This window comes from Dromaius novaehollandiae, chromosome 17 (assembly GCF_036370855.1).
Source record: "Dromaius novaehollandiae isolate bDroNov1 chromosome 17, bDroNov1.hap1, whole genome shotgun sequence".
NCBI lineage: Eukaryota > Metazoa > Chordata > Aves > Casuariiformes > Dromaiidae > Dromaius > Dromaius novaehollandiae.
Window position 1 is genome coordinate 9,571,996 of NC_088114.1, and position 26,168 is coordinate 9,598,163.

The 26,168-nt window shown below is 38.1% G+C and overlaps 1 protein-coding gene across 1 annotated transcript; it reads right to left on the reverse strand.

The window, feature by feature from the left end:
- Window positions 1-1,634: 1,634 nt before the first annotated feature.
- Window positions 1,635-25,404, reverse strand: DGCR8 (DGCR8 microprocessor complex subunit). Its single transcript, XM_026106882.2, has 14 exons — window positions 25,220-25,404; window positions 18,381-19,385; window positions 17,733-17,895; window positions 15,660-15,802; window positions 14,628-14,910; window positions 12,790-12,987; window positions 11,287-11,388; window positions 9,937-10,035; window positions 8,600-8,682; window positions 7,305-7,405; window positions 6,741-6,847; window positions 6,413-6,540; window positions 5,877-5,990; window positions 1,635-5,515 (listed from the first exon to the last, which is right to left on the reverse strand). The coding sequence occupies exons 2-14, from the start codon at window positions 19,101-19,103 to the stop codon at window positions 5,432-5,434; spliced, it is 2,328 nt and encodes a 775-aa protein (XP_025962667.1). The 5' UTR covers window positions 19,104-19,385; window positions 25,220-25,404; the 3' UTR covers window positions 1,635-5,431.
- Between the last annotated feature and the right edge of the window lie 764 nt (window positions 25,405-26,168).

Genomic DNA, 26,168 nt, shown 5'->3' on the forward strand with positions numbered 1-26,168 from the left:
TTTATCGAGAACTAAGCAATTTAATAGATGGGAGGACATTGTAGGCAGTCTGAAAGCAGCATCTAATTCCCAAAGCAAGTAATCTTGTTCAGGGACCTGTAATTGTCAGTACTGACTTTCTTCAGCTCTGCTAAATTGTCAAAACATTGCAAATGTCTTTTGAATAAGCCTGTAAAGATTTAGCAATCTTAAGCCTTCAGTAAATTTTTCACTTGCTAAGTCTTCACTAAGAAACAACAGGGTCTCCATTCATATTCTAATAAAAATGCTGTTTTCTATAGTTGAGATTCATTTCAGTCAGACTACTCTCTTACTGTACTGTCACTGACAAAACTGTAAAGGCTTTCTTAGATCATTTTCTTAGATCATTTCCTATGATGCCCAAGTAAAGCTGAGATGATTTCAGTCTAGGCACACCCTCACCTATGAAAACTTAAAGCCAGAATTGACACTAGACGAGGGCCATCAATCTTAGCAGGAACTGCTGAGAAAGTTTAGGTGCTGCACTCCTCTCAGGAATTCAATGATCTCAGGGATCATTTTCCTCTCAGACTGTCAGCATGTCTGAGTGGAGACTTTTAATCAAATAATTCATGTTTCACAATGATCTCTTGGAAGTTCTATACCTCTGTTGAGGCTTTTTGATCCTGTAGCAGCTATAAAAAGATTACCTTAGCCTCATAGTGCATTTATAGAAGAGTGATGTCTAATTTAGTGATTACTGAAGAATGAGAAAGCAGCTTGAAAGTAACAGGACTATTACCTCAGCTTGTTCTGTCATTGAGAGGTTGTAACTAGAGTACTTCTGAACTTGGTGCTTCTTTCTCCCAGTTCTCTGCCCTAGACTCAAAGGATAGTATCTCAGATATGTTCCCAACTGTTTTACCCACAGGCCTGTGCCATAACAGGAAAAGGCAGCTGTATTTAATGCAAAATTTTAACAGAATAAGCACGTATTGAAGACACCCAGGCGATAAGCAGGAGTGCCATTAGTGAGCAGTACTTAGTACCAGGCCCAGCACCATAAACTGCTGCTTGTCATGGTACATAGCAGGTGAGAAAATACACCTGTCTGAGAATGCTATCGTTGCACACGAGTTGCCTATCAGTCAGGATTAATACTTATGTACAGATGTTCAGCACCTAGTATTAATTTAGGAGGTCATGATGCACACTGCAGAATAGACAACAGCACTGACTGTTACAAGGAATTATTTTAAAATTCAAGTTATTGAACATACTTCTAATGTGCATTTAATGCAGATTGAACAAAAAAAACCGGTTAGTACAGAGCAGGGACTCACTAATACCCCCCTCCCTTCTAGTTAGGCCTGTGACACCAGATATCAAACAGCAGCTTTAGATTGTGTTGTTTCCAACAGTGATGATACTTCTTTAAGTAAAAATACAAATTCTGATTCAAGAAAAAGCTTTGACTCAGTTTCATCCCAGATGATCTTTAGCCATGTAAACATTCAATTTCTTACCAAAAAAGTGATAAATAGTACGTACTTCCCTAACCAGTGAACCAGTGTTGATTTCATTTCTATTTAAAAATATCTACAGGAATGAATGAAAAAAAAATCCTTTTCTAAATATGCTTACATTATCACAATACTGATCAGACTGCAGCATTTTTATAATATCAAACTTTATTGCTCAAAACTAATTGTCTGAAAAATACACATGTAGTACTCAAAGACCAAACACATAGGCTTATATGATTGTGCAGAAAAAAAAGCAAGCAGAGGCTCAGTGAAAATGAGGCTTTATAGTTGTACTAATTTAGCACTGGCATCAAGCAACTGCACCCAATACAATTCATATAGCAACCATTGTTATCTACTTGGGCAATAAGAATGGATTTTATTTTGTTTTTCACTTTCCCTTCTCAGACATACCTCAGAATACTGTAACTGATCATTTTATTTGGTTAAGAACAGCATGGCTTCTTGCACTTCACGTAACTTCCCACAGGAAGTGAGGAGGCTATTACTTTCTGAATTTTACTCCAGAATCAAAGTACAGTCTAGAGAGATAACAGGATGTCATGAGGCTGTTAAATACCTGATGTTACAATATGTATGTTTGTATAAAGCCTAACAGCATCACAGGAAAGTGGAAGTTTACATACAACAGGTAAGTTTATGCATAATAGTCTTTCCAAGCATCTGAGTACCCAGCTACTTCATCAGTTTTGTTTAATAAATATGTAAGAAAAAGCTGAATGACCGGTGTTTAAATAGGTAGCATCTGACTATTCACTGGAAGTCACAGTAAGTTTTCCATCAGTACCATAAAGATTTGAATGCACACTAATTTAACCCTTAAAGTCAATATACCACACTTTTGTCGAGAAGCACATAATATGCAAAGCAAAAACTGTCTAACTCCCAAAGGATGGAACTGTTCTTAAACATACACTCCATCCCTATAAAAATACCCATCTTTCTTGGGATACGGGAGGGATAAAGAACAAATATCAGTGACAAAAGCAGCAGTTGTTTTATGCATTCATACAATCAAGATCTAAACCTTTACAGTCGATTACCTAGAAAACACACAAGAGTTACAAGACAAGTTTAGGATACATCTTGAATCACACTGTAAGTGTTCATGCAGAAGCTGAAGTTAATGCAATGATCTATCCTCTATCACAGCAGCTCGTGCTTATGTGCAAATGCAAGACTGTTACACTCCAAACAATAGTAAACATTAAAACACAAGAATACTTCACAATGACAATAAACAGCAGTTAAGTTGTTTGTTCCAGCAGTTATTGCGCTATTTTCTGGACATCTCTCCAGTTAAAGGCTGCAGCAAGGTCTAATACCATCCTTTTTCTTCTTTTTTCTTTTTCTTATTTTTTTTTTTTTTTTAGAATGCATAATATGTTCTAGGCTTTGGTTCACAATGAAATCTCTGGATGTTTTAATTAAGGGCAATGGTCACCTTCTTATGATTCAGATAGTGGTAGACTGAGGTAATACAGCAATCCTCTTAAAAATAATAAAAACAAATTTGTAAGTGAGGCATCTATGGATATTCTGCAGGTGACCTGCAAAAACACTGACATTCTGATTTCAGAAAAATAAAGATCTACAAGGGTGATTTGTCTTTTACAGTGCTATCCAGGTACAGATTTTTCTGCTGAAAAGACATAAGCTGAAGTAAAACCTACCTAACACAGTTAATACATTTAGGCATAGAAGATACAAGCCCTGTCTTTATGGAAAAAAAAGAGAGAGACAAACAGCAACCACTGTTTGTCAGTACTGCACCAATATTATATACCTTTCAAAGATGGAGATTTATTAAAGCTATACTAAAAAAAAGCAGAGGCAGTGTTTTTTTGTTTTTTTAGATAGGCCACTTCTTTAAATAATAATTTATGTATAGTCTTCCAACTACCCGTATCCTGTTCTATCAGGATTTACAACTTGCAGAACTGAAAAGCTAAATATAATAATGAACGAATGGGTGACTTCATCTTTGCAGAGACCTCTGAGCTTATCGCTCAGACACAGAAATAGGTAAGACTCCAAGACTCTTCAAACACTCCTATTTAACCTCAGACATTATAAGCAACATATTACAAAACATTAGTTTGTGATGAAAATTAAAATCCACAGATTTCCAAAATAACAGAGGTGATATTAAAGGAGGTCTGACAATACTGATGCCAATATTGTTAAAATCCAGTAGGCACAATTCATTATACTGCAATACACTATATGTAACATGGTTTAAAAAAAAAAAAAAATCACTGTCCAGATAAGTACCAGGAGCTGCAGCAATTATAAAGAACTGACCTCTTTCACTCTTACACGAGTATAAAATGTAGCAGTACAACTTACAACTCTTGGATAAAGCATTGAAGCTCTACCACCAACTTGGTTTTCACTCTTGTTTAAGAACAAACCAAAGAACCCACAAAAGATGGTTTTAAGAGAAGACTTACTGCAATCACCCAGTAAAGAACCTCAAATAAAGAGGAAAAAAACAATAGAAAAACCCACAGAAAAGCAGTGCTTTCACTACAGCCAAAAGTATTTCTTCTGTGCTTAATTTATTAAAGCCTCATATGACATAGTGAGTACTGCCTGTTTTCTAAGATTGTATTTCAAAATATTTGCATATTCATGATTTCATGTTAATCAGTACGGGTTGTTATGGTCTCATTCTACTCCTTACTCTATGTCGTATTCCAAATCTACATTCTAATTTTCTCTGCAGAAGTTACACTTTTTCTTCAAAAACTAAAATGTAATAAAAAAGTAAAAACAATTAAAAAGTAAAATTGCTGCAGTTATTTCAGATTCCTCAAAGTTCTTTTAAAATTCTTTGCTTTTATGGTACAAATTACTTAAGACTTAATTCATCAAGTCAGATGTATTCTGACTCCAAAAAATGAGAAACTGTTTTATTGCTGGGGAGAGGGAGTGGAACATCTTTAAACAATGCATTGGCAAAATATTTTCAGACTGTCAACTATCTTCAGTTACATTTTGGCTCCAAGCTTTGAAAACAGCCTTTCAAGTGGCAAACTTAATTACAGTTTTTATTCTAATCAAATAAATAGGGCCATATTTTCCACTTTCAATTGATCTGTAAACAATCATAGGTTCTTTCAATTATAATAAAGCCCAACAATTTGGGATATTCAGCTTGTTGCTCTTAACACTACCAGGTACACTTGTTCTTTTCAAGTAAAAAAAAAAAAAAAAAAAAAAAAAAAAAAAAAAAAAAGCCTCCCACCCCAAAAAACCCCAAACCTGCTTACTGTGATCTTGAATAACTATGCCTAGCAGGAGACAAAACAAACAAACAAAAAAGAAACAGCATTACTGGCCTAATCTTATGGCATTAGAAACATTGCTCATCACTTTCATGTATTTGTCACCAAAGTGTCTTATCAGTGCATATTATTATGTGCTGAAATGCAACAAAACTTTTCACAAAAATAGTTGTAGGCATGTTCATACAAGAAGGTGTATATATATTTCATATATATGTATACATATATATATATAGTATCAGCTTCAACCTGTACATAGATATTCTGAATTTGATCCTTAAAACACATCCGTTTCAAACAGCGTGGATGACTTTCAAGGAAAAAGTGCTTGCTTGAGTTCATCCTGTGTGAACATGCCTGTTCTCTGTGCATTTGCCCAAGTAGAGATCTTTATGATCAATCCTTTAAACATACATATCAGAGGTAAAAAAAAGAAAAAAAAAAAGGAAAATAAGAAAGAAAAGAATAAAGGAAAATGTAATATTGCCCTGATGATGCAAAAAGAACAATGCATAACTGAAGCAGCTTGGATTTAAAGTTATCTTGCATTCTGCAGCAAACAGATTTTTAAATAATTGTTGAAAATCTAGTTCCTCCATTTATGTTATTGCTCCCCACTTGTAAGATTTCTCATTACACATCAACAGTACACAGAGGTTCACTACCAGGCTGAGCTGATTCTACTATTGTCATCTTGGGTTTCTTTCGTGTTTCCTCCTAAAAAAATAACAAAACCACACAAAAACAAATCAATCAAAAACCACCACATTAAAATACAGTCTTAAAAGTTTGCATAGTTTTTGCCAAATGTGTATCTTAGCCTTTGTGAAAGGCTAATTTGTTCTGATACTAAAAATCAGCTTACTGAAATGGGTAAAATCAAGTCATATGCCCATTTAAAAAAGAGGATGAAAATCTCTCTAAAAGCAACCCCCCAAAATCAAGTTTTGAGCATTTGCTCTTTACATGAAATACTTTAGAAAACAACAAAAAATTCTAAGAATAATTGGCAAGTCTGACATATGGCATTTTTCTTGTTTGTAAATATAAAAAAAAAAGATACACAGCAACTACTCACTCTTTCTTGTGCCAGTTTTTTCATTTCTTCCTGTAACTTGTTCAGGATGTGCAGATTTGGCTTGTTCTTTTTGGCATACTGCTGAAGTTCTATCACGCTTTTATCAGATGTTTCCTATTCAACAGGACCATAAGCAATAACAGAAAAGCGATTTTAATATAAAAAATCCAAATACATGGAATTACATGGAAAAATACATGGATGTGATGGCTGTATTTTCTTAAGTAACAATACACATTTAAATGAGTTAGTTACATATTAAATAGATTGTTTAATTTCAGTATGCAAGATCTAAATGAGATTAACAGAATTGTTATCCTCAATGAAAGCACTCATGTTTTTGGCAATAGCTAGGTATGAGAATCAATTCAGAAGAAAGCAGGATTGCTCATCAAGCACATATTGTGTTTATCGTGACAGGGAACAACAGTATTATGCCAAAATAGGTATCATTAAAGCTTTGTTTTAATTAAATAAAGAACAAAGCAAATACCATAAAACAATCACAAGTTACAATCAAACAAAATTATATTCACCTGTTTAACCATCTTGCTACTCTCTCTACCATACATACGCAAAAGAGAGCCCCAATTTTTCACATGTGGATGCAGTAGCTGTAGGATTTTCTGAGAAGCTAATTGTTTCCCCACTCTTTTGTTTTTGCCTGTAAAAACAGTCATGGAAATGTGTCATACCAGGACCTTCCATAATTAGTTGAACACCAACATTTACTTCCATTATGAAAATTTAGATACCAGAGAGAACAGTAGAATAAGCATAAAAACAGCTAGATAGTTGAACTAGTACCTGCAAAATGGGTAATAAAGGAAAACAGAAGAAAAAGGAATATTGTACTGTACTTACACCAGCCTCGCACTGTGTGCTTGCCACAAGTCATGACATATTCACTCTTCTGATTTTTACCAGGAATCACTTCAAACTTTATGGATGTGTCACCCATTCCATGGTTTCTTAAGCACAAACAGAATCAGTATCATAAGGTAAGCAAAATTACAACTAACTGAGGAGAACACAGTTGTCTTTAACAGTCACTGCAGTGGAATTAGATATACTAAATTCAAATTTTAAGACATATTAATTAATAAGAGAGTACTACTTTAGACCAGTAACTTGATTTGAATGGAAAGGCAAGCCTGTATAAGGCGAGAAAGGTCCCAAGACTAAGGCCTAATCTCAGAAGACAAGAAGCACAAATAGCAAATAGAAATTAAAGAAGATACAGCAGTAATCAGTTCAGGCCATACCACGCCTCTTGTAGTCTCAGCGAGCACTGTAGGCTTTGCCAGCCCAAAAGCATCCTCAAGTTACTGACATCATTGTGCGTACCAACATCCAAGCAGACAAACAACGAACCCTGACCCAAACAACTATACACAACAGATTTTGCTTCTTATTATGCAGCCTTACCTTTTAAGGCACTCATGGAGAATCTGATATGGAGACAAGAGTCCAGCTTTACTGGTCAGTTCATATACCCGTGAGTCCTCAATACTGATATGGTTAAAATACTACAAAGGAATTGCAAAAGGTTATTGAGCTTTTACGCAAATAAGCCACAATACTGCTCTTAACCCCTCATCTCTTCTGTGTTACATTAAACAAATACTCTTGCTCTGTGCTGAAAAAGTACTTTTAAATGCATAATAGAGGTCCTCACCACCATCGTTAAAATTGTCATGCCTCATCTTGTCTTAGCAGACAGAAATCTAAATCACATTCTTCTCCCTTCAATTTTACATTACACAAGATAGGCACAGAAGTCAACCTTATAAACTCTTTATCACCTTTTTTCCTTCAGGACAAAGCTATTTGTTTTATCTAGCTATGAAATTCTACTTATCAAAATGCTGTGGTTTAATAAAACAAAACATAACAGCTATTGGAAGGTTTTATATTTTATTAAAAGTCAAAAAAATAAAACCTTCCTCATTTTCTTAATAACCACTTCAGTACTTTAGGGCATATAATACAGTTTTAAGTTAAAAAAAAAGAAAAAGAAAGAAAAGAAAAGGAGAAGGAGAACTCCTTATGTATCCTACATTTTTCAAAATGAAAACAATCCTTTCAGGCTTATCACTGATTTTTCCTTTATTCCATCCTGATGATCTGTGTTACACGCTGAACTGAATGTGAATGTATCACCGATATAACAGCTATTTAATATTATGACTACTTGAAAATGTACTACACATTCGTTATTTCACCAAACTATATTCCTTTGGATTTTCTCAAATTTCAGTCCTTAAAGTCTGAAGTTTCAGCTGTCTGATCTGACAGTAAATAGCTTTCATAGCTAAGTGAAAAAGTCTGAGAAGCTCAGGCACTTTTAGTTCTTACTTGGTCTTTCAAAAAGATCACACAAAACCAGACAGCATCTAGCTCCGATCTTTTCAAGTCAGCAACCAGAGAATTATGGAAGCCAGGATAGTTCAGGGCACTTAGTGTCTTGGAACACTTCAGGTCTCCAGGGGGCAACATTTTGCTAGATAATCCAGAACAAGGAACACGCTCTGTTTCACAGCAAAGTTTCTCATCAGTTCCAAAAGAAAAATTGTGTTTTCCTATCCATAAGATTTTCACAGTTCCATGTGACTGAGAAAACCATGCTACAAATTTTCATTCATCTTTCTCATATTCAAGGTGTAATGTTCTTGAAAAACAGAGTTTCCAGGAATCATATTCATCAGGCAAGGGCTCAATACCTCAAGTTCTTCACTGTCTTTGGGCTTCTCCTCAGAGGTCTGTTTAACAAAGTCAGGAATAAGGATTTCCAGTGTAGCTCGAGCTGTGGAAAATGATTCAGTGTCTTGATTACTTTCATTGTAAACAATGATTCTAAACAAAAAGAGCAGAATAAAGAGGCTTTAACCAAGCCTCATGTTTCCCCTAGAAATCTCCACCCCTCTTAAAGAACAACCTTACAGGTAAGGTAGCTTTTATCCTTCTGTAAGAAGTACATTCCACTTGCACTTAAAAAAAAAAAAGGCACACATACATACACACACACACACATATATATATTTTTCCACTTGTTCAAGCTGATAATAAAAGACTCACTACTATTAAATTGTAGCCAAGAAAAAACTATTTTGCAGATGCAAGAAAAAATGTATCGACTCATTTTTACAGTGATGTAGAGCCCCTAGGACATCTACATGAGGTGTAAAAAATTAAGAGACTTGTTATTACTTTTTAGGCGTCGCAACATTTTTACAACACAAGTATTATACACATTGCACACTCAGAATTTGCCTAAGGTATTGCAACAAAATAACTTTTTTTTTTTTTTTTTTTGCACAAACAACTCTGTGCTGGGTTTTGATGATTTAGCTATGCTGACAAACTTCACAAGCGCAGAGAATACCACTGGTCATTACATATCTTCACATTTTGAGGAGTTACTTTTGTCCTGATCACTGATGCCAAAGACATTCCAATCTAGAGATCAGTAAGAACTTCTAAGGTATCAGAGACATTCTCATCGAGGTATTCATTGTCTACATATTTATTAAAAAGTCACACACCTAGAACTAACTACTGAAGACATGTACTTGGAAATTAACAGCAAAACCCAAATAGTTTAATGCAATTGTTTTACTACCAGAAAGAGAACCAAAACAACCAAAGTGTTTTGTTTTTAAAGAGGGCAAAGGTTTACATTTTGCTAAAGCCCATAAGCCAGGTGTTGATACAGCAGGTGACTGTATAAATATAAAAAACCCAACATGCATTCATTAGCCTGGCAGTTTTTTTTCTAGAATAGACGTTCTTAGAGCTACTCAATATATGTCAATAGTTAGTATGCAAGTTAACATCTGAAGTTTTTTCATGGTTTTCTATCCCATGAAGTTGTTCGATCTTAGGCTGGCATAAATACTGTGGCAGAGACAGTTTTATCTTCTTTACCAAAAAGGGAAAAAAGTGTACCTTCTTTGATTACTAATAAATTTAATCCTACTTACAAATAAGTCACCTTCAAAGCAGAAATGAAAACAGATTAACAATTCAGCAGTTGGTATTAAGCAAGAAAGAATGTTACCAGCTTTATTCTTGGCAAGTTTTTTGCTGCTGGCAGTTCCAGCCCCATAAGTCACTCCATCAATAATCACTGAGGCTCCAAAAGGCTCACTTGGGTTCTCTGGAAAGGGAGGAGGGAAGGAGGAAGGAAAAAAAAAAAAAGGCTTTTCAAAACTCCCAATATAAAATACTCACCATGAACCTGGAAGATCCCCATTGTCAAGATTTATACTCTTCTTCATTTCAATTTCAAGTTGAAGTCTTAGTAGAAAGCGCACAGCCTATGCCAGGAACTACTAAATTACCTCTCCCACCACTGACACAGTAAAATTAAAATATACTTAAAAACACAAGCCTATTAAAAGACACCCATTCAGCATTTCAGATAGACCCCTCACTAATCATGCAACAGTCTCTCCAACTCTTAAGCAATTTCCCTTTTTAGTACTATGAGTAAAATTGGTCCACATTTATACCAAAGCAGTTCCCATCAACTGCATATGAACTTTTTGCAGTCTGCACCCAACTAATAATTTCTCCACTAATATTAAAGTAATTACAATTTTAGCAATGACTTGAGACAGTGGCATAAAAGAGACTAGATCTATGCAGCCACTTTCAGTTTCCACTTACACTTTTAAAGATCACTTTATACATGCACTATTCTCTTAGGATGACCAGATTTAAATATGGACCTCCATGACACAGCAGTAGTCATCACATACAATAACTTGAAAAGCTGAAGAATTTTAAAACTCTACCTAGCTAAAATGCTAATGTAATCTTTGCTAGTAGGAAGAAAAATGGAACAGAACAAACCCACAAAAATAACTCAAATTATTGCAGCTTTAGGTAGGGTACATCTGTGTCTATGCAAGTCTTTCAAATTCATAATTGCTTCCTTCTCGAAGGCCTACACTAACCATACCATAATTACTCTTCAGAAGAGATCTGGGGTTAGTATTCTTTATTTTTTTCCCCAGAATTCTGATGATTCACTAAAACAATGCATGTCTTACAATCATATCTTCTGAATATCAATAACATAAGAAAATTAAGCAAATATTAATTGTGCATAATCAGCAAAACTGTCTGTTTCAGTGATGCTTTCTTTTAGATGCAAGTGAGTTACTTAAGTTCATTTTCATTTCAGCATATTTTTCCAAGTGAAACCTCTCCCCCGCCCTCAAGAGCCACTTTTAAGAGAGAAGGAGAATATTTATTTGCTAGAATTTGGCTCACAGTAGACCTTCAAGACATCTCCTACGAAAAATGTCTATTTATTGTTTGGTATTTTTTAAGATATCCAAGCATCAGAGTAGAAGTCCTTCAAGACAGCATTGTGGTCAGTTAAAAACCTTAACAGACTTACCACATTCAAAGAAATTGTAAACAGGGCGAACCTTTAGGACTCGTTGCATATATTCATGCAGTATGCAAACTTCAGACTTCCCATTGGGATTAATGACAAACTCTAAAAGAAAGTGAGGAAGAGGGGGGAAAAAAAGAAGACAACTGAGTAATCCCAGTTTTTTTAAAAAAATTGCTTCCAAAAACCAAAAAAGATTGAATTGCAAGTGACAAGGTATAATTGTCCTGCCTAAGTTAAATGCAATGCAGTTTAATCAGACATGAATAATTTAGACCCAAAGCCCATTTGTTTTCAGAAAAAGTACTGAGAAGCAAGTCAGAGAAATTTCTATCAAAACTGGAAGTGTACTGATCATGAGCTAAGCCAAAAACTGTATGTTCATAGTTTGCAGTCATATGGTCTCTAGAAATGTATATACAGCATTTTTGGCACCTGAAATTAAATCAGAAATCAATCTTCTGATCTGTTCCTAAATATGTGTTTGTACCTCCCTGCCAATACTAAGCATGTAGACTTCAATTCCACAAACCAGAAATGCTCCTGTTTTTTCAGGAAATCCCATTTACCAGCTATAAGTCAGGTCACTGTCCTCCTGCCCTCAACATGCTCTTTGTATTTATAAGTCTCCAATTCTTTCCTGCAATAGTACCATGCATCAAGAGCACAAGCCCTGCCTCAGTGGGCATGATGGCAGGATGTGACAAAAGGCAGTCTATATCACTACAATTTAGATACATAAAGTCCAAATAAGTCCTTAAATTAAATGGTCACAATGGGGCTCTAAACCTTCAACTCAGAATAAAATATATTAACGAAAAATTTTACAATCAACCACCTTTTACAAGGTAACACAATAATTTACTTTGCTGTCATTTTCCAACATACGCACATCATCTTAAAGTACATAACATCTACATTAGAAACAGCAAATATTTTGACAAGCTAATTTCTCAAGGTATCACCATATTGCAGTTAAACATGCTACTATGGCTACAGATTCAGTACAGGTGTAAGTTAATCTCCCCCAGACATAATGTCCACTCCTCACACCACAGGTACATTAACCGCACAAGCAGTTCTTTCCTACTTGTCAAAATGGTTTAAAATAGTACTTTTAACCATAGTTTTAACCTGGATCACTTTGGCATTTGTAATCAGTCCCTAGTTTGGGACTGATTAGAACGGATACAGAACTAAAAAGGCAGTCGCATTCAGTTACTGGGCAGGAGAGTTTTCAATGACAATTAACAGTAACAACTAGCTGAAGGTAGTAACCAGTTACCAGGGCTAAGTATTCTTTTTTTTTTTTTTTTTTTAAAAAAGAAAATACGTTTTGATAGGGTTTTTTTTTCCCCTTTACTATGTAACATGGTAGATCCCAGAGCACAGAATTCCACAAAAAGAAGAAAGTGGATTTATTACAGGATTTTTTTTCTAGCCAAGCTCAGAACTGTAATTAGCCTTTGATATGCACTGTTTGAACTGTGAGTAGGTGGAACTAACCTTTCTTTGTGGGTGCGTCCTGCACAGACAAGGTAATGAGTTTCTGATTGGCAGGCAGAATAGGCCGCTCCGATTCTGCCTGCTTCCGCTTCATTTCACGATTGAATTGCCGTCTCTCGGCCCAGGTTCTGAACTTCTTTACAGTAACTTGTTCAAAGTCAAAACGCTTTTCCAGGTAGCGTCTAAAATCCTCCAGGTCTAAGAAACACAAGCACGTTACTCTCTCTGTTGACCACTGAGAAAGCATTAAGTTCACCATTTCCATTGCTGTGAACATATTGTAAACCTTTTTTTAGACTACAGGCAGAAACAGTGGCTTTAGTTCACATAGCCAAGGTTGAGATACTATTTTACATTAACAGAACTAATGACAAGTTTTCCCATTACTCTGTCAAACTCAAATTGTTTGTGCAAACTGGAAAAAAAAAAGCACATTTTATTTTGTCACTTGAAGATTTTACTGAGCCCTAACCAGTGTACTATCCACCAAAACACTAGTAATTGTACTACTTTAATGAGCCTCTGCTTCACTGCTTATTCTCATTCTCATTATCTAGAAGCAATGTATACAGTGAAAAACAGTAGCATGCTGTAAGCCTCAGTTTCCTGAAGCCAAAACTATTGCTGCCTACTTATTAGAGTGTATGAGAAACGCCATATAATGATGCTCCATAAATTCCATGACTACCTATTGGCCTCTAAACAGAATTTAACACTCCCGTTTTCACACAGCATACTAGAAAACTGTCCCTTGAAATACAACCGCGTTTCCTTTACAGGATATTTCTGCAGGTATGATCAGCAAAAATAAGAGAGTAGCATGCCAAGATGTAAATGAACAACAGAAAACTGCTGACATTGCTTCCTTCCACAACGAATTCCAAATGCAAGTCACACTCATACTTGATCACTCGATGAATATTCTTTTCTCAGTAATACAGCAAAGGTCCTCTTTAAGGAGAGAGATACAGGTGAACTACATGTGGAAGATAAGAGCTTACTCTTTTTTAGTTTTCTCCTAAGTATTGATGATTTATTAAACTTTTTAAATCTTTTGATTTGATTTTAGGATTAAATGGGACACACGATTATAAGAGTAAGTTTCACATTTGAACACCGTAAAGACAAACAGGAGCCTATGATCCGTACCAGTATGCTGAGCAGCAGTGATTTACATAGTACTCTCAGGTACAAAGTTGTGATAGTGTTGTGTTACAGTTTCTCTGTAAGTTGGGAAGGGAAGTTTGGCATGACTTCTTTCAGCAGCTTTTTGTAGAAGTTATCAAACTTATATAAAAAAAATTGAAGCATCACATCCCTTTGCATGAGTGCAATTGTATTTGCATTATTTATTCTGCTATACTGTGTGAATAAGCAAATCCAGTTCAACTGCGCCATTTACCTTAAGTGATTACACTGAAAACAGACATAATTAAGACAACACAGAGAGTGCATAGAAAAGCCTGTTTACAGGAAAATTCATGCAATCCATATGATACCCATTGATTTAAGTGAATCAGACTATGATAAAGTCTACAGCACTAACTCCCCCAAATTTTCACTTTTGTGTGGAAAACCTTTGCACACAGGCTCTCAAAAAATCTTCAGCAAACATCCCCAAGTATGTATGCCTCCCTTACTGTTATGATCAAAACTGCTTTATAAAAGTGGACCTCTTTTTCCAGATCTTTGCATAGGAGAAACCACACAGAAAGAAAACTTACCACTTGATCTTGAGCAAGATATTATTCAGTTGGCAAGCCAGGAATAAAGTGCAAGTGTTCCAAATGCCACTACCCCAACTCTAGCCAAGAAAAGAGTCCACTTTCCATCCTTACCTACAGATTCATCTTTACATACTTCAACTTTGGCCTTAACTTGTCCTAAGGCTCCTTGTGCTGCATCTCCCCCTGAGGGGTCTTTGTCATCTAAAGGCCCAGAATCAGCAGCAGTGGAATCTGGCTCTTCTGTTTGGCAGTCCAGTTCTGAAGATTTATCTATGTGCTTTATGGGCGATACTTCCCCATTTGGGGTTATGTCATTGTTTTGTTCCCTTTCCTCATTTTCCTTCATTTTTTTGTAATGCAAACAGGGAATGCTACTAAGGGGAGGATCATGTTTCTGCAAATATAAAATAATACACAAAGTTCAGTACTTCTAGGTCACCAAAAGCAAAACCAAAAACACAAGAACAAAACATCCAACCTGCTTCAACATGAAAGCTGCTTTTATTTAGTTTAGGCTCAGGCTCTCTGAGCAACCTTAATTCTACTCAAGATCTTAGTGTGTCTGTCACTATGGTATCCTGGCACTGTTCAACACTGGTATTTGCTGATAGCACTGTTCAACAACATATTTGCTGTTTTAAAGCTGAACTACGTTCTGTTCAATTACAAGTAATACAGCCCTTCGTGTAATCCACTGAGCTTTACTGGGGGTTAAGCCCATGATGTTATATCCAACCTATGCAGATTCCCTGGGTTCATGAATATCAAACGTAAATGAGGACACCACAGCTCAGGCTAGTTTACACCTACAAATAAATGATCTAAGTACATTTCATGAAATAAATTATCTAAGTACATTTCATGGTGGAATAGAACTAACATTTTGCAGCTAAATGCTAGAACAAAGAAAGCAAAAGCAAGACCAAGTCATTCATTTTAACTGCCCGAACTCGCTGCAAAATGGAAAAAAAAAACATAAGAAAAAATCATATCATATTTTTTAAAACAGAAGTTTACTTTTCAAGCAGCTTGACTATAACACTGGAAATAAGCCTGATAGAGTAGAAAACCATTCAGTCATTAACAAGAACATGTCTAATTTTTTGAATCTCAACAAGTATTAAGAAGATTGACAGTTCTCACCCTTATGCTTCCTGTTCCCAAGAAATAAGGTCTAGACCAGGTAACAACTCTAGATTCTCTGTGCAGATATACAGGAATGCCTGAGTTATGGAATGTCATGATCCATCCATCTGGCAAAGGTTCTGTAGGAGGGCGGCCACGACCTTTAAACAAAGAATGGTTTTAAACTTGTACAGACTCCTTAAAAGAATAGAAAAAGAATCAAGTATTTTATTTTTATTGCTTTCTCTGTCTCAGAGGATAAAATGGTCCTGAAACAAGACAAAAAAGTTTTGTAAAAACACTGTTTTGCCTTAATAAAAAGGTATATGCTTCTAAGCCGCACTAAATCTTGCCAAATTATGGATTCCATGATACATTCAACTGAAAAACAATAGCAACACTGATTTTTATACAGACCGATTTGTTCATCTCACCAGTGGATTTCTCTGTTCTCTTTAGTCTTCTCTATCTACTAACTTATTTCAGCACAGGCACCGACACATTCAATGGAAAAATCAGACTTGGTTTTGAAAAAATTGAGGTTTCAATTAAAGATTTTTGCACTTGACACTCAGAGATAAATTAGAATTTAGAAACCTCTAGACCTACAGATCCAAACAGCCAACAATGAGTTAGGGAAGTGCTGTAAGTTAAGGCTTTCCAGTTCACATCTGACCAGAGTACCTGGTTTTTTGCACTTCACACACAAAACCAACTCTATTTGATTATATGTCCCTACTGTTACCTGAGTAATCAGACTTACTTATGTTCACTTCCTCTATCACTATGTCTTTCACCCTTCTGTTCCTGCTCTCCCAACCTTATTTCTTAAGTTCAATCCCTTCAGTTTTCCACTTTTTTGTTCCAAAAACACAGCCTATTCCAAACCAGCAGACCACCAAGTATTCCTTGGATCCCTGTCATCTTCAGTGTCACCTTCCACCTTTCTGAAATACTCATGCATAAAAGAACGGGTGGTCATTAATTCCTACATTTTATTTAACTGATGAAAAATTCTTGTAATTTCAGCCTCTAAACATTCTCTTCCAATGCAGCTTTTTCTCTGATGGCTGCAGAGAGAACCCTTTAGGTTAAGAATCATCAATTAGAAATAAAAACTTACAGCATTATGTTTTTCAGCAAAGGCACAACATGAACCAGAAGTAAGTCTACAAACTTTTATTCTTAAATATCTTGGCCATCAAAAATGCCACTTCTTCCAGAAAACATGACAGAAATCACAGTACAGTAAGCCAGTAGGACTCCCCCCATTGCAAGAGAAACAATATTGCAGTAAAATTCTTATGCTCCTATGCAAGGTAATATATGGTTTCACTCCTTTCTATACCACAGATCAGAGAATCATCTCGCTCCTTTTTATACTAGAAATCAGAGAACAGACTCATTTTAGCTAGGAACTTCCTGGCAGTCCTGTGTTAGTATAAAGCTTCAGATGGAAGAACTGTTTGATTTCTTATTTCAGAATACAATGAAGTTGTAATATAATCCTCTAGAGCAAGTTCAAAGTTTAATTCAGACTATTTTCAGTTACATTTTTCTGGATCGGTTCTCATTTTCTAATGCAGTTCTCCATTAGGAGTTTGTTATATTTACACAACAAACCTTGCATAAATCTAAGCTGCTGACTTTCCTAATAGTTCTTTCTACCTAGTGTTGCATGCATGAAAATTTCACATAAAACCATCTCAACAACAAAAGTTATAAAACTAAAGTGGGAAGAAAGTAAGACCACAACCAGTCCAGCTCTTTCACAGTATCAAAGAGAAAAAACAGATCGTCCTTGTTCACCTCCCCACTACCAGGGCAATATTCACAATTTTCCACAAATCCATGTGTTCTCATTACATACAAAAAGACGAAGATAAAAAGCACTCCTAAACTTCAACTTCACAGTTTAGGAACATGGAAAACCACATACTATGGTAGGAAGCCTTCAAACAGTAAAATCTGTAACATATCCATTATCTGACCAGAATTACTATCCTAAACTTTGTGTGCCCTTATACCTTTGTTCTACATAAATAATTCGCATCAAAAAAATATACAGATGTTTAATGAACATTAACTTACTTTTAAGTACAGTTTTAATTTTGGTCATCATAGGCTGCACGCTTGTTTCTCCATCAGACTGGTGATCACTTTCACCGCCGTATTTCTCATTTTCTAGTCTCCGTGTTTTGGGTGCTCGAAGACCCTCTTCCAGAAGAGCATCCACATCATTATCAAAATCGTCCTGAAAGAGACAGCATCAGATACCATTCTCCTAGAGCTGCTAACCTCCCTTTCCCCTTGTACAGAAAAAGTATATACTATTTCTATGTACTTCCATTCAGAGAGAAACTAGAAATTTTCAATGATCCCAGTAAAAAGACTGGAAAATAAGGAAATCAGTTTTCATAAGTGAGAGCTAGTATTTTTCATGACAAAAATGAGCTGAGGTTAAAAGACTGTAAGAAGCCTTTTAAATGTTCTTTTTAAACAAGACTGTAGAAGCTGCCACACAACTCAGAAGTTTACCAAGATAACTAAGAAAAGTTTTCAACCAAAGAAAAATTCCATACACAATGACAGAAAATCAGTAATTGTCTCCAAAAATTCTGCATTTTTGTCTCAAGTATCGGACATTTCTAGAAGAGACTGTTTTAAATGAAAGTCTTTGCATATGTCTTTTTAACCACTTTTAACCCTCACCCCACCAAAAACTATGGATTTACTTACCTCGTAGGAGTAATTCAAGGTTTCTTCATCCACTTTATCTCTTTGAACAATTGCTTTAGATGTGAACCCTCCTCCTTCTTCATCTATTTCCATCAAATTATCGGTAAAATCTTCCAATTCATCCAGAACTGCATATTCCACTCTCTTTTCCTGATCAGTATCATTTTCATCATCCTTCTTGTCATCATTTTCACCCCCTGTTCCTACAGCTTTACCATTACTACCAGCAAAAGGACAAACATGCAAATCCCCATTGACATTATTAATACCAAAATCTGTATCTGCCTTATAATCTTGCTCAACTCCAGTGTACAGAACTTTTCTATCTTTGCTTTTACAGCTTTCCGTAAAGCTAACGCTAATCTTTACATCCTTAAGTAACTTAAGATCTGGGGTGAACTTTCGAACTGAAGGTGCATGACGAGCAGTTCTTGGGCTTTGGTCACTACTGTTAGGGTCTATTATAAGACGACTTTTGTAGCAGGCAGATCCCTTTGTGAGAAGCTGTGTTCTGCAGATACTGTGCGTGTCCCCGGCAGGGGTATCTGACTGTCCATCACCACCAGAGCTAACGTCCATTACCTCTGCGTCACTGGACGTTTGCAGGGGAGGTGGTGGAGGCTGTTCATTAGGCGGCAGAGGTGGGGGACAAGTATGATTCTCCACATTCATTTCTCTTGCAGGTTCTTTAGGGAGGGGAGGTACATTTTCGTATTTCTCCATATTTAAAACTGCAAAACTACTGTTTTTAAAAAATGCTTTAAATAAATGTATATATCTATATTCCTAACATGCATAAGTCCATCAAGATAGGTTTATCATGTTCTATTCAATATGCAACACTGATGATTCAGTTAAGCTGACTACATTGTTCTTTTCATTAATGTAGACAGCTTTCAGAATCACTGTCTCAATTATTGGAAATCACAATGCATTCAGCTTAAATAGCTGAAGACTAAGACTGCATCTTCACTGGACAAGCAGCTCTCCTTTTCTTCTTTCAACCTACGAGAAGAAAAAAGGTATTTGTCACAGGAAAAAACAGAAAAAGTATCCCAGCCAAAAAAAGAATGTAATTCCTTCCCATACTTCTATTTTTACCTGAAATTTGTAGCTCTTTTTTCCCCCCCCAATACTGACAATACCACTGTATCTTGATACCATTTTGAATGAGGCTGAAATTAGACTGCTATCTCCTGATCCGTGTACCAGCACAAGAATTTGCTAACGCACAGTTGCCTGTATCATCTGTTGACTACTGCTGCTTGGTTAGCAAGCAAGGCATTAAGCACGACTTTTGTAGGGGCCAGATTAAAAAACACAGGTATTTAAAATAATTTAGTATTAGAGCCATACTTACCCAACACAACAGAAAGGATAACTAGCTTGAAGTTTAACACAGTTTGAAAAAACTGACAAGCTTTTAACAACTACAATTTATGAGGCAGATGGCTTTTTGAAAGTTTAGGTTACCATGTATTTTTGAAATCCCACTAAATGCTTTAACAGAAAATTTGATATTTTACTAAAAATTTACAATAAGAAAATTTCTAGATAATCAATTATTAGATGTTTCATCTTATATTCTCTTGTTTGATCTATGCTATTATGAGGCTATATATTTGTTATGTCTGATGGATTCAGGTATAGATGCACAGTGCTAAAACTCAAATTAATTCTGACAGGCATTTAGAAGGTAATGTTTTAAGTCACAAACATTCAATTGCTCTAAGCAACTTTATGGTTTTTTTTACATTAAGTGGGCTCTTTCCATAATTATGTATATGATATATTCTTAAATTGTAATTTTGTCATCCGTGTAGGACTGTAAGCACCTGGGGAAAGGAAGAGGATATTTAATTATAATTTCTTACCTGCTATTTTGGTTTCTCCAAGTCCCTCTGTGCCACCCCAAACTGAGTTTAAATCTTCCTACCAGCTGGAAATAATGCAGTTTTACTCTGCCTAAGAAAATCAGCTGGCTGAATCTGCTCTGTTCAAAGTATTTCCAGGTAGCAGAGAAAGTCCACCCAAACATGCCAGAAGGAGAAGCTGTAAGTGCCACTTTCTAACATTTGAAGACAAAAGGGCAGAATGTCTGGGGTGTCACTGGGGACTTAGAGAAGCCAAATATAATTCTATAATGTATCTCTACGCCAGCTCAGACAGAACAAACTTCAGTATCAGCGTCCAAACACCAACTGGGGCAAGGCAGGAAGTTCGGAAGCAGCAGTTCAAATGGAACCAGTAAAAATTAGCAACATAACAGAACCTACCTACCTGGAGGCTGGAAGGAAACAAAATATAAATGAGCTTATATTGCTGTTTTAGTGATTCAGCCATATAAATTTTGCTGGGCAGCAGAATTGTTCATTTTTATGTTTTTTTTCTCTATACACCCAACTGTAAGACACATTTGAGACACTGAGGTTGACATGCATTGCGTGTCTTATTCCTACGAAGGAATATGACTCCATTTTGATAAAAGCTCTAAAATAATCCCATCTTCCTTGTTGTGAATACATTAGAAGGTACTACCACACAGAATGAAAAGCAGCTCATCCGACACTAAGACAAGCAATTCTATGTGTTTAAATTCATCCCATCCTAAAGGGTGGTGATAATATGATCACCACAAAAGCAATCAATTCCTTAGTCTTTCAACAGATTCTGAAATATGTCATGTTACACAGAACACCTCTAGAAATATATTTACGTCTAACATCCCTTCTTTGTCTCATCTTCAGATAAGAAACAGACTGAAAGGTAAGTTACTAGTTTCTTCATCATTAATTCTGAACAAAAGTAAGAGTCAAGGATCACAGTATAAATTCAGTAACTACTGGAAATTAAATGCCTAAGTAATCTCGTTCTTCCATCTTAGTGTCTTTTCAAGACTGCTGAAAATAACAAATGGAAGCAATTTACACAGCCAGGAAATCCTAAAGCTGGTGGGGTTCTAGAATTTGAAAGACAGCTAACTTCATATAAGATCAAGGAGCTACCTGGTCTCATTAGAAAGATGATTTATGACAAGTTGTAAGAGATGGTAAAGAAAGCAGTTTCCACATCCCTGATCACGTCCTGCTCCAACTCCAAAGAGTGTTTTAGCAACACTAATACCAGAACACAAGAAATTAATCTTCACCTGCCAAGATTTAGCAGCCCTCTGATCTTACACCTCTGCTCTTTGCAGAAAAGATGTCGTCTTGTTACTACATTCAGGCACTATTACCTATAAAAATCTTGTCATCTTTCCCTTCCTGTCAGGCTTGAAGTAATGAATAGCATACCAAATCACTGCCAGGGATCGTCTACTACTCAGTACACAAACTGTCACGAGAACAAACGCAAAACAAAGCTGGGTTTAAACTAGCTTTCTCATTTCTTGCCATAAACCTACCATATCCCTAGGGTAGGGTAACAAGAGTCTGGCAGCTCTAAATTATAGTGCGCTGCAATACCTTCTTATAAGCTACAAAAAGGAAGAAGCAGAGTAAGAGAGCGTTCCAATTCTCACCTACTTTCTTGCCAACTGATGCCTACAATATGCCCTTTATACCAGAGGCTGAAAAAAGCCAGTAAGGATTTTCCCTTAGATATTAGGTACTATAGGAAAGAGAGAAGTAATACAAGCCTAAAAGGATGAGTTAGACGAGCCTCTAGGTTAAGAACAACCAAATAGATCTTAGATGAAGATAACCAACCAACCACATACAAAAAAGACTAAGCATATAACAGAAAAATATAACACAAGTTCACCTGCCTATTGTAATCTTTAGTTAAGTTGCCCTGAAAGAACAGATCTTATACTCTAAGGCCCTAACAGTTCTATTGAGATTCAGAAAGCTGACTGTCAAGCCTGCTTCTCATACTAGCCAACTGTGCATAAAAGGATTCAGACACCTTTCTAAAAGCATCATAGCAAAGCCAGGGGTAACCTTAAAAAGATATGCAGCACTTCAGACAGCTACAACAGCCAGTTGTACAAACACTGAAGGAACTCTGGATGAACTGGGAAAACACAAATGCACAGCTGGTATCCTGCAAATATCACCAACACACAGAAATTCCACATTTTAGTACATCATTTGAAAAGGATTCATGTCACAAAGAAAAAGCAAAGTCAAAGAAATAGATGCACAGTGGACATCTAAATGTAACATAGCAAACTGAGTAGCTTCCCAACAAAAGCAGCATACTGAAGCTCTTCCTCTTGGCTTAGTTATCCTACAGATCCACATCTATTGAAAGGAGAAAGAAAAAATACTCAGCTTTTTCTCTGTTTAGCAAGTACCACTGCCTATTCTCCCAGCCTAAACAGATGGATCGGGGGGAGGGGGGGAGGTAGAGCATAGACAAAAGGGTATCTCTTTTGACGAAAACAGAAAAACAGAATCTTAAAATTTGTAACGAGTACTGCCTACGCTCAAAGAGGAACCCCCTTTACAGAACAGCATTTCAACAGTCTTTTAATCAAGTTCTATGAAGAACAGATTTTAATCATGACCACCTGTAGCTGCAATTGGGAACAAGGAAAAACATATTACAGATTCTGTCTTCAGAAAGAATTTCTATCAAAAAGAATCGGGCATCCTTGCCAGAAACTGCTAACTTCACATTCAGCGGACCCCAAAAGGAAGAGTGGCTCTGAGCAAACCCTCCTTATTTGCTATCCAAATATAAAGTCCTCTTCCCCCTCCTCTGGCTCCAAAGGGCAACTCTGCAGAGTAGAAGTTATGATGCACTGATCATGCTTAAAAATCCACTTAACTCCAACCCCTCTCAAAGTAATCTTCACTCACAATCATCTACCTTCTTGTTATCCTCTATGCCTACTGTATGTTCTTCAGACACCGTCTTAAGAATAAATTTACTCTTATTAAGCATGAAGTGTTAGAATAAAAAAAACAAACAAAAAACAAAACAATAGGGAGACTGAATTCTTTACTTCCATAAAACCAGAACAAGAATTTCCAAATTAAAATGTTCTGTAAGTTGCTACTACATACAAGAGCTCATTTTTCTCCATATTACCAGCTTTAGCAGAGAAAGATTCTGAAGGAAGCGACCATTTTGTGGAAGTCATCAAGGCAGTTTCAGAAAAGCCACTCAGGGGCCCAATCACAACTTTATCAATGGCAAATGCAGACAAGGCTAAAGAACTTCTCTACTTCATAAGACTTCATCCAGCACACCTACACGCCATTTCTGAAGTAGCAGAGTATGTGATGTGGGAAAGCCACATCTGTAAATAGCAAAGCAATTGCTGCACTTATAGCTTGACCAGTTTTTTTGGCAGGGCTTAGATGGTTTCAATTAACAGTGTAAAACAGGAAACAGTTAAAAAAAAAAAAAAAAAAAAACTCTGCAATTCAGAGTCTAGAAAGGACAAAATGCACGCTTCCATTCACCTAACAATTAGCTTCTTACTTCTAAAGAAAAGCAACAGACATAAGCCCTCTCTCTCCCCCCAAAAGCAAAGTAATCCTATCAATCAAAAAAAAAACTACACAAAGAACTAGCAAGTTAATTTCTCATATGGAATTAAGGAGTCTTTAAGTTACATAACAAGAAGGGAGAAGAGAAATATTCATGAAAGAAAAGTTAAAGAACCAACTCCAAAGTCTCTAACTACTAGAGTAAACAAAATGAATGGGCTCACACAGCAAGCTCTCAATCCTACCTTAAGAGGGAAAGTGTTAACTGTCTCTTAGCTTATTTTAGGAGGTCTACCCTCTCAGTGGGCTTATTTTAGGAGGTCTACCCTCTCAGCAGGCAAAAAGATGCTACAGATAAAGCTAGTGTCAATGGAATGCCTATTATATTGAAAACCAGGTGCAGGATATAGAGCTGGCAGATTCAGACTTTGATTTAGAAAGGAAGTATAATCAAGTGAGAGTAATATTCTTCCTCTCCTACCCACCATTAAAAAAAACGGGGAAGGAGTTGAAGAAAAATTCCCTTTGGAAACATCAGAAAAGGATCACTAAGGAAGAGAAAAGGAGAGCTTTGAGAATCTGCAGTAAAAGCCTGAAAACATATCAAAAGAAAACTCTCTTTCATTAATGCATGCTAAGGACAAAGAGGTGCAGAGGAGAGACCTTTATTTTTCCAGCAAAAAAAGAAAGTTTAAGAACCTAAACCATTCCGGAGACTGAACTGGGTAATTTAGAGGAAGACATGCTGTACTTCACCCTGAATAAAAAGAGCACATAAAGAAGAATCTTGAGGGTTAGGAAGACGCACAACTTTCTCTTCCCCACCCCTAATGTACAAGGATCAAAAAAAAAGGGGTGGGGGAGAGAGAGAGAGAAGGGGTGTGCACGCACGTGGCGGGGAAGGAGGACTGCCTTTTCTTCACAACTTTGCATGGGAGGAGAGACAGAGCCCTGACCCGTGCGGGGGTCCTTCCCTTGTGAAAAGGGGGGAAATCCCGCCCCGTACCCTAACGCTACAGGGTGTAAAACCGCGCCAGGGTTGATACTGAGGGGAGGATGCGCGGGGAGGGCAGAAAGATACGGCGCTTCCTCTCCTCCTACCACCCGAACGCAGCTCCAGGAAGGCGGCAGGAAAAGAAAGGGAGCGAGGGAAGACCCCGCCGCCAGGGCAGGGGCGGGCCCCAGCCGCCCGCCGCGGAGCCGCCGCGCCCGCCCGGGCCAGGGGCCGGCGCCGACTTTGTCCCCGCGGCTCGAGCAAAGGCTGCCGGCGGCTCCCGGTCCGCGGGAGGGGGCGCGCGGGGACGCAGGGGTTACTGCCCGCGCGGCGGCGATTGGGCCGCGCAGGCCCCGCTCGTGCACGCCCTCCGCGGCGCCGCAGCCCGCCGGGCCAGCACCCACCTGGGCCATTCCCGGGGTCCCCGCCGCTCCTCCTGCCCGAGCCCGGGGCGGGGATGGGGGTGGGGGAGCGCTGCCGCGGCCGCTTCACGGAAACCGCCTCCCACTCCGTGCCGCCGCCGCCTCCGCCGCCATCTTTAAACCTGCTCCGAGCAGCCCCGGTCCCCGCGGGCGGGACTAGCCCCTTGCCAAGCCAATTGCGTTGCCAGTCTCAGCTGTCGCGAATTTGAACTCTCGATAACTATTGGCTTGCTCCCGGGCATGTTAGCCCGCCCTGCCAATACAGGCACGAGCGGCAGGTACCCTCATGGTGTCTGGCCAATGAGGGGAGGCCGGGGGCGGGACGGAAGCGGCGGTGCGTGCGCCGGGAGGGCGCGTCCCCGGAGGCGGGCGGCCATGACGGGGAAGCGTTCCGGGCCGCCGCGGGCTCTTTGTCTGGGGCCGCGGTAGCGGCGGAAGGGCCCCGAGCCGGTCGCAGCGCCGCTGCGCTGGTGCGGGGGCGCGCGGGAAGCCCCGACAGCCGGGAGCGGGGCCCGGGGCGGTGGTGAGCGCGGGAAGCCCCAATAGCGGGGCCCGGGGCGGTGGTGAGAGCAGCCGGGCGCGGCCTTGAGGTGCGGGGCCGCAGCTGGCCGGACCTCAGCGCACCGGGCGGGGGGTGACGAGTCCGAGGCCGCTCCCTGCCTGACGCCGACGGGCTCCCCAGCCGAGCCTCATCGCTGTAGGGGGTCTGGGATCCCTCTGTGGAGGGGCAGTTCACGGGGGGGTGGGGGGAGGCAGACAGTTAAGCCCCAGTGAGGGGGTAAAGATGTACAGCTGTGCTTTCCCTCCCTCCCACCATTTCCTTAACATTTATAAAGCAATTGGAGTCATCCATTCCGCCATTCTTACTTCATTTGTCCACTACCATTGCTGTAAATATGGATTTGACAATACAGCTACACAGCTGAGTGAC

Excerpts from the sequence above, each read along its gene's own strand:
- DGCR8 (XM_026106882.2), bottom strand. The coding sequence starts at position 19,103 with ATGGAGAAATACGAAAATGTACCTCCCCTCCCTAAAGAACCTGCAAGA. Across the intron at positions 10,036-11,286 it reads TTACAATTTCTTTGAATGTG|AGAACCCAAGTGAGCCTTTT; the intron begins GTAAGTCTGTTA and ends CTCCCTTTCCAG. Across the intron at positions 6,848-7,304 it reads CTCCATGAGTGCCTTAAAAG|AAACCATGGAATGGGTGACA; the intron begins GTAAGGCTGCAT and ends TTTGTGCTTAAG.